We start from the raw sequence: 13,784 nt of genomic DNA, 5'->3' as shown, positions 1-13,784 counted from the left end.
CCGTCGTGGGGGTGGCCACGAAAATTCCCGGTGACGGACTTGGCACTGGCATCTCTTCCTGTGACACCACCGAATTCTGTGCCGATGGAGCTGGAGTCGTAAACGGGATTGCAAGCCCCGGCATACTCAGAGACATGACCATACTTAGAGGCGCCATACTGAAATCACCCATGCTCAGTTGAGGGTACGCAAACATTTCCTGCAGCGCGCTGTTCGAATGCGAAATACAATCGAGGTTAGAGCCGGCCAACGAAATCCTTCCGTACAGTAAACGAGAGTCAAGTACAGGAAGTATGGTTCCTTACCGTTCCGCATCCAAAACGTTGTCGAGAGAAGTTGCTGTTCGTCCCTTGGCAAGATTTCGTTGGCTGTGGCCCGTGGTCCGGATGCGCAGAATTCCCTGGCGAGAGGCATCGGCAACAGTAGCAACGGCCAAGAAAAGAGCGAGGACCGAAATAGAACCAGTGAACATGTTTTTGATACGACGGAGAAATAGAAACAGGTTTTTAAATGGCTTGAGCACGCTAGCGATTGAATTTTATGATACCAGAAGGTCTCTGAAAGGTGAGCCTTTCCACGATGGGGTGATGTATATAGACACAGGATCACGCTTGTCTCGGCGTGGAAACATTCCCACGCCAGCAAATATGCGGCCCGAAGCACCTCAATCGCTGAGGGGAACTGGCAGAAGCCAAACCTGCGCACCTTTCGGGGAGAAAAATCGTGACCATAGAAACTGAGAGGCGGCAGGTATACGCGGTAGAGAGCAACCGCTTAACTCAAAAACTTATTTTAGCGGTTTGCGGTTCGAAAACGAGCCAACTGCAAAATAAAACACTGTAGCACGTCCGTTTCTCTAGTCGGATCCTCGTCTGTGTGAGGTTCACGGTTGAGCACGACGTGCCAGTGGACAATAATAAAAAACGAGTTGGACGGCATTTCGCTCCTTTCTGACGGCGAACTTGATAGGGTTTGAACGCTATTCTAATCACCATTACCGCAACCAGAATCGATCCGGCCTCGAAATCGCTGCTAACGGAAACGTAAGAAACAATATATACGCTGCTCTCGTCGCCGATTTGACAAGCCGTATGCAGCTATGGTTTTGTTGGCGTGTTGTGTGTTTATGTATGTGTTTCTGTACCCAATACATGCATGTATTGACTGTGAGCTCATCGATCCTAGTTTCAACACAAGGAGACTAACAGTAAGTTACTCACAGACGATGTTATGTTGTCCGTCCTATGTACGTATATATTGTATCCTGCTATCTACGAATATTTTGCGGTGGTCTCGCACTGACGGTCTTGTGGTACGATTCCATACAGTTACAGTCAATTCTATTTTTGCGAAGACTCTATTCCACTCGATCCGATCCGACCGCCGGCTCTTGATCCAAGCAACAACGACAAAGGCTAATACAAACCAACAAATTCCACTAGTCGCTTTGCATCAATTTACCCATGTCGGAAGCAGAAATGGCGTTACAGGCTCGTCGGGACGCCCAGGCCCGTCGGCAGCGGATTCTCGACGCCGCCAACAATCGCATGGACGTCGTCAACGGTGTCCCCACCGCCGAGGAGGAAGAGGAAGCCGCAAGGGCCAAGGCCTCGGCCGGATCCAAAATGGCAGCAGCGCGTAGACGGCGGTTCCAGAAGAAGGCCCCGTCGACGGACGCGCCGGCTCTCCCCGAGGCCCCCACTGAACCCGTCCCACTCGCAGATAAGGACAGCGCACAACCCGTTCCGGTAGACGAAACCCCCGCGTCCCTACCCATCGATGACACTCCAAACGAGACAACAGACGTGGAAGATGACGAATCCAAGATTAAGTACGTTGGTGTTGCCAAAATGCGTCGCCGCATGCTACAGGAACGCAAACAGAAAGAGTCGCGAACGGACGGCGCCAACGGCACCGTGAAGCTAGAAACGGTCAAGCTTCCCCCCAAGATCAAGGTGTCGAAACTGCCTATCTTAATGCATGCCCTGACGGTTCTCTTGTTATTCTTCGCGGGTCTCGAAGTGGGGCTGCAACAGGCGGAAGTCGATTACCACCCTGCCAACATTGAAGTGCACACTACCTTGGCTCCACGGGAAGGGTTGCGTGTACTACGGCGGTTCGCAAAGTCGGAGCATGCGGGTAAACCATCATTGAAGCCTTTGGATGCCAAAGTATCTGCGTCAGAGAGTCTAGCGGCAACGGCGGAGGAAGAGGACGAATTTTATCAAATTGACGAAAACAATGGGGCTGATGCGACCGAAAACTTGGATCCTTTGTTTGGCGTCGACCTTGATCGACTCACCGAAGGTCCCGGGTTGCTCAGTTTCCTAGGTCGTCTCGCCATCAAAGCGCACCGCGTCAACTTGAGCATCTTTTACTACCTGCCCCAACGTATTTTTTACTACATTGTCGACACAATCAAGTCCTTACTGGAAACCCCGCCTATTCTCATGTTGATTGCCCTCTTTATCCGTCAAATTGTAGCGCACCAAATTCTGGGCGCCGGCCTACCTGACGCCAGTCAACAGCTAGAGGGACAGAACCAGACCAAGGACGTCCTTGGTATGGTCAAGGGCTTTGTTTCGGGCTTTATTTTCAAGAGCTTTCCAACGGGCGTTAAGCTGTACGGTGCTTGGGTCCATTTGCGTGCCGACATGTACGTGATCCTGTGCGGACTGATTGTCGGTGTGACTTGGTGCCATACGGCTTCGTTGGAGTTGACGGGTGTTGGCGACGCCGTCCCCAAGCCTTCGCTAGTAGGGACCGGTGACGAACTTTAACGACGAGTTCCAACACACAACACGAGACGAATGCGTGAAAAGCAGAACGTGTGTTTGCTACCACCGGAACCTTACTCACGTCTGCGGTAGGGAGCATGTCCGGTTCCATCGTTCTATTAAAATCTACAAGTATTTGCGAGGACAGTCGTCACTCTATATAGAATATTCATGTAGATCCGACTTCTCTTCCGCAACTGACTATGAACTCGGTTTACTTTTAATCTCTACAAAATCCGCTAGCTTTTCTAGCATGAACGAATCTTTTTCACCCCGCGTGATATTTTTTGTTCGCTGCGAGACATACGGCAGGAACGAATTCTCGTCCGAACCTACGCATCGGAAAGACGGTGCATCGATCTGTTTACAAGATCGCGGCAGGAGCAACCTTAGTCCCGAAACAGCCCTTGCCGTTGGAGTGGGTAGTATACCTTGATTTTGTCCTGTGATGCGCCAACTTGGCGAACGTGTGTGCTGGAAAAGGCGCCGCCACCGTGGGCGCGTCCGGCCTTGGGTAAATAGGCGTAGGCAGTGGGAGCGAGAAGATTGTCGACCATGGCGCTGGCCTTGGTCATCTCGGCACCGATAGATCGGGACAAATCGCGTTCCAGATGCGGTACCAGTACTTTGCTAAGGAGCTTGTTGAATGACATGTTTGGATTGCGAGGTGTAGTGTATGTTGGCAGAAATACTCTAGTTTTATGTGGCTGCCGATGCTTTTCTGAGACAAAACGATGCACAAACGAGAACGTGAGAGTCAGCGAAAGAAAGGATGGGGGTCGTGGACTCGTCACAGAGACCTGATCCGAACTTGAAGGACGACGTGTTGTTGTGACACTGTAAAAACACCGTGCGACGATGCACGTGATGACGCGGGACTGGAACAATGCTTTCGTCACATCCGTCTTTTGATGTAGGGTGGGTCGGTCACTGTCACTCGAGCTAGCTAGAGTCAATACAAAGTCATCCGTTACTGGAAAAGCGATCACAGTCAATAATTCAACTGTAGCTTTGGTCAAAACCCACCCAAGAAACCTAAAATTGTAGTTTACGAATCAATAAATGGAAAGGACGCTGGAACGAGAGGCTCCTAAGTATAATAGTAGGTAGGAACGAATATTCAACCCTTGGCAATGACGAAAAATCCGAAAGAGAAGTGCGGTAAATAACGTGTAAACCAAATGGCACGCGACGGATGACCTTCGCACTTACGTTGGACGTCGCGAGTGAGTAGCCGGATCTTACAAAAACGCACAAAACATCATAGACTTCCCAGATTTCTCCCGTTATTCCACTTTTTGTAACCAAGCTTTATCACAAGTCTTTTTGCGTATCGGCTCAAGAAACTAGCCTTACAATTTGCCTTCCACCAGGCAATTTTTTCTTGTGCTTCCGAAAGGAACGTTATCGATCTTGGTCTCCGCTGGAACAACAAAGGCTACTTCCGAACCAGAAATTCAGGCCGTTCTCACCTGATCTCGTATCCGATCAATTTCGCTGACTGTAATCAATATCACAGTTTGGATCGGGTATTTCGCGTCGTTTCTTGCCAACAACGAGTACTTCGCCATGGAGCGGGTTCGAATTAACATCACGCGGTGTTTTGCTCGGGCATTGCTCTTGGGTCTTGCGGGGCATGATTGTGTAGGATCGGTCCGAGCTACTCCGACCGCTGCTAGTTCGGGGAGGAGGAAATTAGCCAATAGTCCGGAACTACTAGGAGCGATTGCCTCACTCTGGGAACAGTCCGAAACAAATCGAAAAGAACGCATCCTCCGAGCAGACAGAACCTTGCAGGAATCGCCAGCTTGTGGAGATATTCTCGCGACCTTAACCAAGGATGACGTGGTCACCGTGGCTCGTAACGCCTTGGCAGGCCGAGCAGATAGTAATACTTTGGCAGCCATTGATTTCCTATTGGTGCCTTCGATTACCTATGGTGTTCAGGTACGCAAAGTGTGCAGTTCCTGCGCCGATCACGAGGAAGGATGTGGCCAATCGTCAACTTCGTATGGATGGAATCAGACCCATTCAGGTTTATTGTTTCTACCTCTAGAAACGGTTTCGACTATCGAAAGTGTTGTGCTTAAACAAGGTATGAGTCTTTGGCACATCTTGTGTCACGGGACGCGTGCCAGTACGTTGGAAGTACCTAGCAACGAGTGGGTCGATGTCTCGGCAGATGCAAGTGGTGCTACTCCAGATGCCGAAATTGCCGTCAGCTTAATATTCACAGCGACGGCTGGCACAGTGGGAGTAATGCCCGACTACATGGGCTATGCTGAAAGCCGTTTGCGAAACGAAACAGGCGAACCGGAAGGACTTTTTCGTGCTTATTTAGTACGCCAAGCCTACGCGACGGCAACACTCCCCCTCGTGTATGAATCGCGTTTGGTAGTGAAGAATTTTTCGGATTGTCAGTCAGCAGTCTCAGACAAGGCATTGCTGGTAGGATACAGCGAAGGGGGGTTCGCGGCTGCTTCTTTGGCAAACGACATGTTTGGTTTGGGATTTGACATAGTCAGCCTCCAGGCAGGTGGCGCACCGTTTAGGCTCTCGTCCGAGCAGGTCCTTACGAGCTTCGAACAAGTGCGAAACGGTTCTTTCCAACTTTCGCAACGCTATTACATTTCTCTTCTTGGCAGCGCTTTCTCCTCAACTTACAGGGATCTTCCCAACTTTGGAACATCCCAAAATATGTTGGATCCCACCGTTCGAGAACAAGTCGTTGCCTTAGTTCACAGCGGCGCTGAACGATCCGAACTTAACTCTTTAAATTCACCTGAAGATCCGCTGTCAATTCTATCTCCTGCGTTGACAGCTGCCATGGAACAAGCGCTAGATAACGGGGAAAGCGATCCATGCAAGACCAGTGCCGTCGTCGGCGAATCTGACCTGCTCTGCCGAAGTTTGCAAGAGCAAGATTTAACGAGCGTATTGGAGGCCAGCACGTATCCCGTCACGATTTGCCACAGTCCAGACGATGACATTATTCCAATTAGCAACCTTCCAGATTTCGCGGCAAACTCTCTGCTCGGTTTTAGTGAGTCGTCCGGCGCCCATTCATCCGCTGCTATCCCGTGCTTTTTGAATAGCGTCGTATTTTGGGCCAACAATGAAAACTTTGATGATTCAAGCCTTATCGACACCACTAGCAATTCTTGCAACTCGGAGAATCTGAGGACTCCAGCACCAATTTCTCCTACGAATCCGACTGTCTCAACATCAGTGATAGCTACTACAGAATCTCCGACCATTGCTCCCGTGTTTGTATTATCTTTCCCAACGACGTCGGCTTCCCCTACGATCGTCGCGACTGAGTTCAGTCAATTCAGTCTACTTTTCGTCCTCATTTTAATCTATGTTCAATAGAAGCTCATCTTATCCGGCTACGGAGAACATTTACTTGATTGGCATTTCGCCGTTACGCACAGGCAGTCTTAGTCGAAACGCCCGGACAATAACTTATCCTAACTTTATTCGGAAGGAAGCGTTTTATACGCCAGAGTATCTACGTTGAAAAAACCGAAATTTTAATATCTTATAATACTAGCTAGAGTTGTTACTGCGTTCGATTTACATTAACTGTAAGTAAGGTTCTTTGATGACAATCCCGTCACTTTTCGAGCTTTCGTTTTCTACACCTAACAGTTAAAACGGGTGATCGGTCAGTCGCCCCCGTCATCGTCGCCGAAATATCGATCTATGATCTTTCCCATGTACTGAATGGTTTGATCGACCGTTCGAGGCAGCTGAGCCGCAATCTTCTCACCTGCGGAATAGACACGGTGTGGAAATTCGTCTTGCAGCGTACCCGCCAACCAAGAGGCATTGGTAACCCACTGAGCAGCAGCTCGTCGGGAAAAGTCGCCTACCTTGGTAACGGCTTGTTGACCAGCTTCCAGGCTGACAAAACTAGGCTTCGCAGGGACTTCTTCTGGGAACCTACTTACGTCATGTCCTTTTTCGACTTCGTCGTCGTTGGTGTCACTGGTGTCAATTCCGCTGCTTTGCATGACAACATTAATTGGACCTACGGCGACGCTCGTGAGAGATTCGTCGTCTGTTATGATTTTCCTAATTGTCAAGCCCTCCGTACGCGGTGCCAACGCGGAAATCGTTTGTAACCCTGTCTCCGGATCTTTCAGAACTAGATACTCAACTTCGGTCGATCCGTAGCAATGCCAGCTCTGTCGTTTGATCAGCTCTTCTTCGGGGAGTGGCTCTGCTCTGTTTTTCGAGTTTTTGTCTTCTCGGTATACAAGAGCTGGAGAAACCAGAATGGATTTCGTTTGTTCGTTGAGATCGTTCGCGTTGCCGTCTTCAAGTTCGTAATCCGTCATGTAGGTAAAATTCTTTATCGCATCCGCGCGCGTACTCATTTCCATGTCCGAAAGTAGCTCTAGTCTGGATTTAATTCCACGACAGGTTCCTTGGCTACCCTTGTCTTTCGAATGGGCAAAATAGGCGCCCCGACAATAGAAGCGGTAAATGCTGGGATGGTAGAGAGAAGTGGTACTTGGTGGGACGTCTAATGGCCGTTTATTGCCTTTGCGGCTACTTTCTCCGCCATTGGAAGGTATCATGGAGTCACTGGTGTTGTGGACGGAGCGATCAAGGCAACAGAGGACAATAGGTGGAGGCGAGCGACCCACCTATAGTGTGCGCTTGGGCTGATGCAGGCCTTTGTTACGATCGACGCTCGCAAAGAAGGATGTCGTGGCGACTTGGCAGCTATTGTTCGGTCCAACCTTCCACGATGTCCAAACTCCTCCATAAGACAACGAATCCACTCACGCGCGCGGACACTTGTGACTGGTGTCGCAGTGGAGCAAGTGGCCTTAATCGGAAGTCCGAAATCATCTGCTCGGTATCGAATACGACTCCACACGGAGTCAAGTTTGACAGTCAGGCATCATAAGTAAGGGTCACGGCCAAAGAGAGTGACAGTGAAATGTGTCATTTTTGGAAACCGTGGAAACCAAGGGCTTGTCTCGATGGAGTCATAACCCTAGTTTATACAGTTTTTGGCGTGACAGTGAATAGGACCCCAAAACCTGTGAGAAGCTCGTCGATATTTGATCGATCGAATTGTTTCGTGCACGAAAGGATCACAGTCAATGATCTCTCAACTTTTCCTTGATCCTTTGACACTTTGAAACCGGCAGCGTCATTCGCTACACTCTGGCTGTCGACTATAAATGTTGCTTTGTTGCTCGAAGCTCTGTTGACACGAATGTCTGGCGTGGCCTCTTTCCGCTCTATTCTGCCCCACGAACCACGGCCCACCGAACGACATGGCTACCTACAACTTCAGGGAGCGCTCGCTCCGAAAAAGTTGAAGCCTTTTACTGGTGACACAAGTGATGAGGAGAAGAGTGAATTTTGGACTGTTGAAACTTTGGAAAGAGCATTGACGCTGATATTGTCGAAACGAACACTTCCCGAGAACTCGCTGTCGATCCCCATCCCCTATGCCGTCCAACATGTTCAAGTACTGGACGCTCAGCCTCCCTTTACCAAGGTTCGCCTCACCTACGAGTCACCTCTCGCGGCGATTAGTGTCCTCATGGCCTGGAAAGCAGCCAACATTTCGCCCGCAGCTTTGTTCGCCAACGAGCCGAGTACTCCCTCCGACAACAACATCAGTGTCAGCAGCGTCCACCGCAACCACCACGCAACGTTTACATCCCGACCATTTCAGCTGACGTCTGTTACAACCACACCGTTGCCTATGTCATCATGGGACCGAACTAGTCCACCCAAGTTTCGTCGGTTCATTCCGCGACCAGGTGAGGATGTGAACGAACTGGAATTGCAGCGGAATGCTACCCGGTTTGTCTTCCTTAGCAATTTGATCGAAAATGAGGGTACGAAAAGCACAGCGCAGCCATCAACTCCTTTGTCTACGTCTACAATAGGTTGGAACGACGCACATTTGATGGTCGAAGCAATCCGCTCGGTGTTGAACCAATACGACACCTCTGGGAACGGCATTGAAGTTTTTGTCTCAGCCAAGAAGCTGACGCAGTATTGTTACGTGGGTATGCGGTCGGCGCTCGACGCCCAAGCCGTCGTACAGGCACTGCAAGATCAAATCGTTACGTGGCAGCATGTTGACAGCCTTGGTTCAGCTGAAACTGTTACGAGCACTAGTGTAAACAGTGGAAAGCTCTTTGTTGACTACGCCGGTGTCACGGATCGTTCCCTCATACGCGCTCAAGCTTATCGAGAAGGCGCCGAGGTGGGACGAGGAGAACCGGCCCGCAGTGAATGTACATCTATTACGGATCACGTAACGGTACCTGGCTTGGTGATACTGCCTGACTTTGTGACCGAAATAGAGCAAGACGTGCTCCTAGCTACCTTGACGGGACCTCACGCTCCCTGGGCGCCTTTACAAGTCACTCCAACGGGCGGCATAGTAAAGCGCCGTGTCCAGCACTACGGGTATGTGTTTGACTATCAGACGGCCGATGTACTACGGAATCGCACTTCCCGCTCGGGGCAGTGCCCCGCTCTTCCTGCAGTTTCTGATAGAGTCCAACCCGGTAGTAGCGCATCTCTAGAGGAATATGTTGCCTCCTCTATTCGAGATGGCCGGGGTTGGGATGTGCTAGCTGGAGTGATAGAACGCACCCGACAAACGCAGTTTGAAACGGGCGAAAGGCAATGCCGGTTTCCCACTCTGAATCAACTTACCGTAAATCAATATCTTCCCGGTGAGGGCATTGGCTCACACGTAGACACAAAGTCCGCCTTTAGTGATGGACTTATTAGCGTTTCTCTTAATGCGGGCGTTGTTATGGAATTCCGCAAAGTGGTCGATGAAAATACCGAGCCGGTAAAAAAGTACGTGTATCTGCCACCCCGATCACTTGTACTCATGGCAGGGCCAGCCAGGTACGAATGGGAACACATGATTGTCAATCGTATGACGGATACCCATAACGGCGTCGTAATACCTCGAAGCTTGCGCGTAAGCTTGACTGTACGAAGTGCCTTGGATCTGCAAGGCAAACCGATGCCTTTGGTGGAAACGCGAAGGTTTCCGCCCACTTGGTGTTGCGACCGCAAAAATGAGGATCAACTCGATATACTGGTGACTCCAGCGTGCGAGCGAGATCATGTGCACGCGGTATACAACGCCGTCGCAACACAGTGGCATCACACTCGCGGGCGACGAGGTGTGCTGTGGCCAGGGGCGACGCAGTTTTTACAGCAACTTCCTCCGGGGTCAGTCGTGGCTGATGTCGGTTGCGGAGACGGGAAGTACTTCCCCGCCATTTGGGAAGCGGGCTCGTACGTGATTGGTACCGACATCAGCTTTCCCTTGCTACGGACGGCTTTAAAAGCAGCTGACGAAGAAGACGAAGTCCCGGAGACTCGGCGCGTAGGCAAACTACGTAAACACTTGAGCAGACGACCAGCCATAATGGTTGCCGACTGTATGAGTGTGCCATTTCGAGACAACAGTTGCGACGCTGCCATTTGTATTGCGGTAATGCACCATCTATCTACTAGGGAACGAAGAGTACGCTGCATTGCCGAGCTGGTGCGTATTGTCAAACCCGGTGGTTTGATTAATATTCAAGCCTGGGCCATGGAACAAGAGCAAGGAAGTCGACGCAAGTTCGCAACGAATGATGTTTTTGTTCCATTCAATGCACAACCGAAGTATCTTCAACTCAGTGAGGCTGAAAAGAATACAAATCCCGTCAGCAAGGCAGGACCTACCGCTACGTCTACAAGCATGAAAAGTACGTCGAGTACAAGTACGGCACAGGTCTACTCGGAAGCATTCAACGCCGACTTTGACGAGCGCAAAGGCTTGGTCGTCTTTAAGCGCTATTGCCACATGTACAGAGAGGGAGAGATGGAACAGCTTGTATCCGAAGTTCCAAACGCACAGCTAAGTGGAAGCGGGGTGGAAAGTGGAAATCATTTCGTAATTATAAAAGTTCTGGATTAAAATAGTTTGTAGGCGAGCTAAAGCCATCCAGGAATAGATTCCAAAACCTTGATTAAACGCTTAACCTCGCTTTCAATGTTGTAGTGCGCCAAAGAAAACCGGACAAGGCCTTCAATTGGATTTTGCAAGCTAAATTCGTTTTTTAGCTGCTCACTGCACAAGAACGAACCGTTACGGCATGAGATCTTCGCCTCGGCACAAGCGTGCACAATGTCACTACTGCAAATCGTCTGGTGGAGAATGGCTACTAGTGGTAGACGTAATACCGTTCCGGTACCATGATCTCCAGTCACCAAGCGCACCTTGGACCACTGGGCTACGGCATGAAGGAGCAAGCGTGATAGGGGTTGCTCGACTGCTTGTATCTGATCGTATGCTCGCCGGACCAAACTCTCGGTTAATGCTGGCGGCCCCGCGGCGGTATCCAAGCTGTATCCCGATATATGTGAAAAGTACTCACCCAAACCCTGAATACCAGCACAAGCTTCGTATGACGTGGTGCCACTTTCGAGGCAGCGTTGCATTGTATCCAACGACTGATGTGCTACGCAAGTCTCTCTTCGGCCACATAGGGCTCCTAAATGCGGTCCGAATAGTTTGTGACAGGATACTACATACCAGTCGATGTCGAGATCTGAAAGTCCTGCGAAAATGTGGGGGACGGCAGCCACTCCGTCCACTACGATGTGAATACGATCATATTTTGTCGTGGTGCTGCGAACTATCCGAGCCAATCGACGCACATCTCTCAATTCTCCCAACACATTGGAGGCATGAGGCACAGCCACAATTTTTGTACGCTCTGACAAAAGGTCGCGAATGTGACGCGATGATCGACCATCGCTCGAGTTTTGTTGTGTACCGACCGCTGTCCACCATTTTACCGTCACACCTATCATGATGGCCACGTCAACCCATGGCTGGATATTCGCCCGATGATTCTCCGTACTAATAACAATTTCGTCTCCGGCCTGGAGGGTTTTGGTATGCACGAAATAAGTCGCCAGCGATTGTAATAAAGAGGTTGCGTTGCTACCGAGGAAGACGTCGTACTTGGAGCCGGCGCCGAGTATCGTGCCCAGAGTCTGCCTGGCTACTTCCTTGCATTTTGCACCTGAGGTAGCCCGATTTCGGTGTCGAAGACTAGCCGACACGTGAGCAATAACCGGCTGGGGAACTTGGGTGCCACCGGCGTTTTCGAAATATACGGTTGAAGTGTTGGCAAAATAGGGAAAGCACTGTCGAGCCCGGGAAATAAAATCGTCCGAAGCCAAATTGGAATTAAACTGTTCTTCCTGAGCAAGTAATTTGCGCTCGTACAAGGCCCAACGAATTTTGTTGAGGATGGCGGCTTCCGACGGTGTGGGCGCGTCCTTTTCCTCAAATGACAAGGGAGTTTCGTACACGCATTGCCATCCTCCAGGAACTGACGGAACATGAGTCACGTAAGGAATAATCCAGAGCGAAAGCAAATCTCGAAGAACCTCATCATGCAAGTCTTCCGCGTGGGGTAGCCCAGTCGCAGTGTCTTGCGAGGGAGGGGCGTTCACTTCGAGCAAATAGGCCAGAGGACGATCGTTGGCATTGCCATCGTCGCTTGTACTATGAGAGAGGAGAAAATCCAAGCCCATATACTCGAATCCGTGATTCCCAACACCGCCTTGTAAATAAGGTGCGGTCCGTAATGCCAGAGCTGCTACCGAGGCACGGACCGAGGAAAAGTAGTCCGCTAAGGGGACCACTCCCTGTCCGCAAGGCAAGGTCTCCCATTCTGATGCCAAGAAACTTGCACATATTTCCCCGGCGAACTTCTCCGGATTGTGACTGTTGGCGCAACAGTTGGTGATATGCACGGCATCTTCGAAGGCTGTCTCGCCGTTGTTTTCGTACGCGGTGGTTGAAAACAGTTCGTTGGCCACGTGGAGAAAAGCTCGGTGGTGAACGTATGCTTTCCCGTCAGCGGTGATTAGGGCGTAGACGCGGACGTGACATTTGCGGCCTTGGAACAAAACTGGTGGCCAAACATAACGTTGTGCCACATAACGGTGGGTGTCGATCAGGGGTCCATCTCTGGCGAATGACTCGGCATTGGCCGCCCCCACCACCCAAACGCCACCAGCGCCGTTGGCTGATGCATCCTTGACAACCCACAAGTTAGGGTTTGAGCAAGAAGGAGGTAGGAGCGCTACACTCGTCATCGCAGGTACTGATGGGTACAAGTCTCGAAATGAATGCCGTTGCATCCGTGCACTGGTTGAGTTGGACGGTCGCTTGAGGTGAACCTTTCGGGCGAAATCTTCAAAGCCGGAAGCAGACCGAAAACAGTGGGTTTCTAGTATTGCCAGGTCGATATTCTGATTCTTCTCCTCCTCCTCCTGGTGCTGCTTCTGGGACAGTCTTGGTGGGTCCGGAGGACGAGCATTACCCAAAAGTCTGGACAACACCCACTTGCAATCGAGAATCGCCGTACCGTTGGGCAAGTGCGAGTAGCATTGTAAATTGTCTCGATATGGTTTGGTTGCATTCCGTGGAGAATTTTCCCAACAGACCAACATGGACGGTCTCGACCGGCAGCGATCGCGGATGGACGGCGAGGGTCCGTCCGGTGCGTAGGGACTTACATCGATCCAGCTGGCTGGTACTAAAGGAATCAAACGTTTGTGAGCCGCGCTTCCCGTCGCCGAAAAGTAGATCACGTCCGAAGCTGTTGCTGTTGTTGTTGTTGTTGACAAAGTTTCGGAGGATTCTTGGGCTTCCGAAGCGTCGTGTGGGACTGCCATGGTGGATGACCAACAATATTCAACAATGGACCCTATTTGTCACGTAAAACCGTTTTCACTATCAGGCATTTCGAAAATACATTCAGTCAACAAAGGTTGAGGCTTATCTATAATTGTCGTGTCTGTATGACACTAGACAAGGCAGTCAGTCAACCAATGATGGAAGATTCTGAGGCTCCCGCCGAATCATTCGATAAATCCTGAATCAGCTAAACTTGTCGCTCTATAAATATGCTACCATGCTCCGACATTGCT

At 50.5% G+C, this 13,784-nt stretch overlaps 5 protein-coding genes across 5 annotated transcripts; 3 read left to right on the top strand and 2 right to left on the bottom strand.

Annotated features, from left to right (window-relative positions):
• Positions 1–1,355: 1,355 nt before the first annotated feature.
• Positions 1,356–2,780, top strand: PHATRDRAFT_42897 (predicted protein; the record flags this gene model as incomplete). Its single annotated transcript, XM_002177260.1, has 1 exon — positions 1,356–2,780. Exon 1 carries the CDS (start codon positions 1,464–1,466, stop codon positions 2,778–2,780), a length of 1,317 nt encoding a protein of 438 aa, XP_002177296.1. The 5' UTR covers positions 1,356–1,463.
• Positions 2,781–4,005: 1,225 nt separating this feature from the next.
• Positions 4,006–6,149, top strand: PHATRDRAFT_42896 (predicted protein; the record flags this gene model as incomplete). Its single annotated transcript, XM_002177259.1, has 1 exon — positions 4,006–6,149. The coding sequence occupies exon 1, from the start codon at positions 4,347–4,349 to the stop codon at positions 6,147–6,149; it is 1,803 nt and encodes a 600-aa protein (XP_002177295.1). The 5' UTR covers positions 4,006–4,346.
• A 141-nt stretch (positions 6,150–6,290) lies between these two features.
• On the bottom strand, positions 6,291–7,404 carry PHATRDRAFT_42895 (predicted protein). Its single transcript, XM_002176755.1, has one exon. The coding sequence runs from the start codon at positions 7,361–7,363 to the stop codon at positions 6,446–6,448; it is 918 nt and encodes a 305-aa protein (XP_002176791.1). The 5' UTR covers positions 7,364–7,404; the 3' UTR covers positions 6,291–6,445.
• Positions 7,405–9,894: 2,490 nt separating this feature from the next.
• On the top strand, positions 9,895–10,749 carry PHATRDRAFT_9446 (predicted protein; the record flags this gene model as incomplete). The annotated part of the gene is made up of 3 exons (XM_002177258.1): positions 9,895–10,090; positions 10,175–10,468; positions 10,577–10,749. Coding segments are annotated over 3 exons (663 nt in total), but the record flags the coding sequence as incomplete, so codon positions are not given.
• A 216-nt stretch (positions 10,750–10,965) lies between these two features.
• On the bottom strand, positions 10,966–13,534 carry PHATRDRAFT_42893 (predicted protein; the record flags this gene model as incomplete). Its single annotated transcript, XM_002176754.1, has 3 exons — positions 11,557–13,534; positions 11,245–11,359; positions 10,966–11,178 (listed from the first exon to the last, which is right to left on the bottom strand). The coding sequence occupies exons 1-3, from the start codon at positions 13,527–13,529 to the stop codon at positions 10,966–10,968; spliced, it is 2,301 nt and encodes a 766-aa protein (XP_002176790.1). The 5' UTR covers positions 13,530–13,534.
• Between the last annotated feature and the right edge of the window lie 250 nt (positions 13,535–13,784).

Source organism: Phaeodactylum tricornutum, chromosome 1 (genome assembly GCF_000150955.2).
Source record: "Phaeodactylum tricornutum CCAP 1055/1 chromosome 1, whole genome shotgun sequence".
Taxonomy (NCBI): domain Eukaryota; phylum Bacillariophyta; class Bacillariophyceae; order Surirellales; family Neidiaceae; genus Phaeodactylum; species Phaeodactylum tricornutum.
This window is presented reverse-complemented; position numbering and strand designations above follow the sequence as displayed.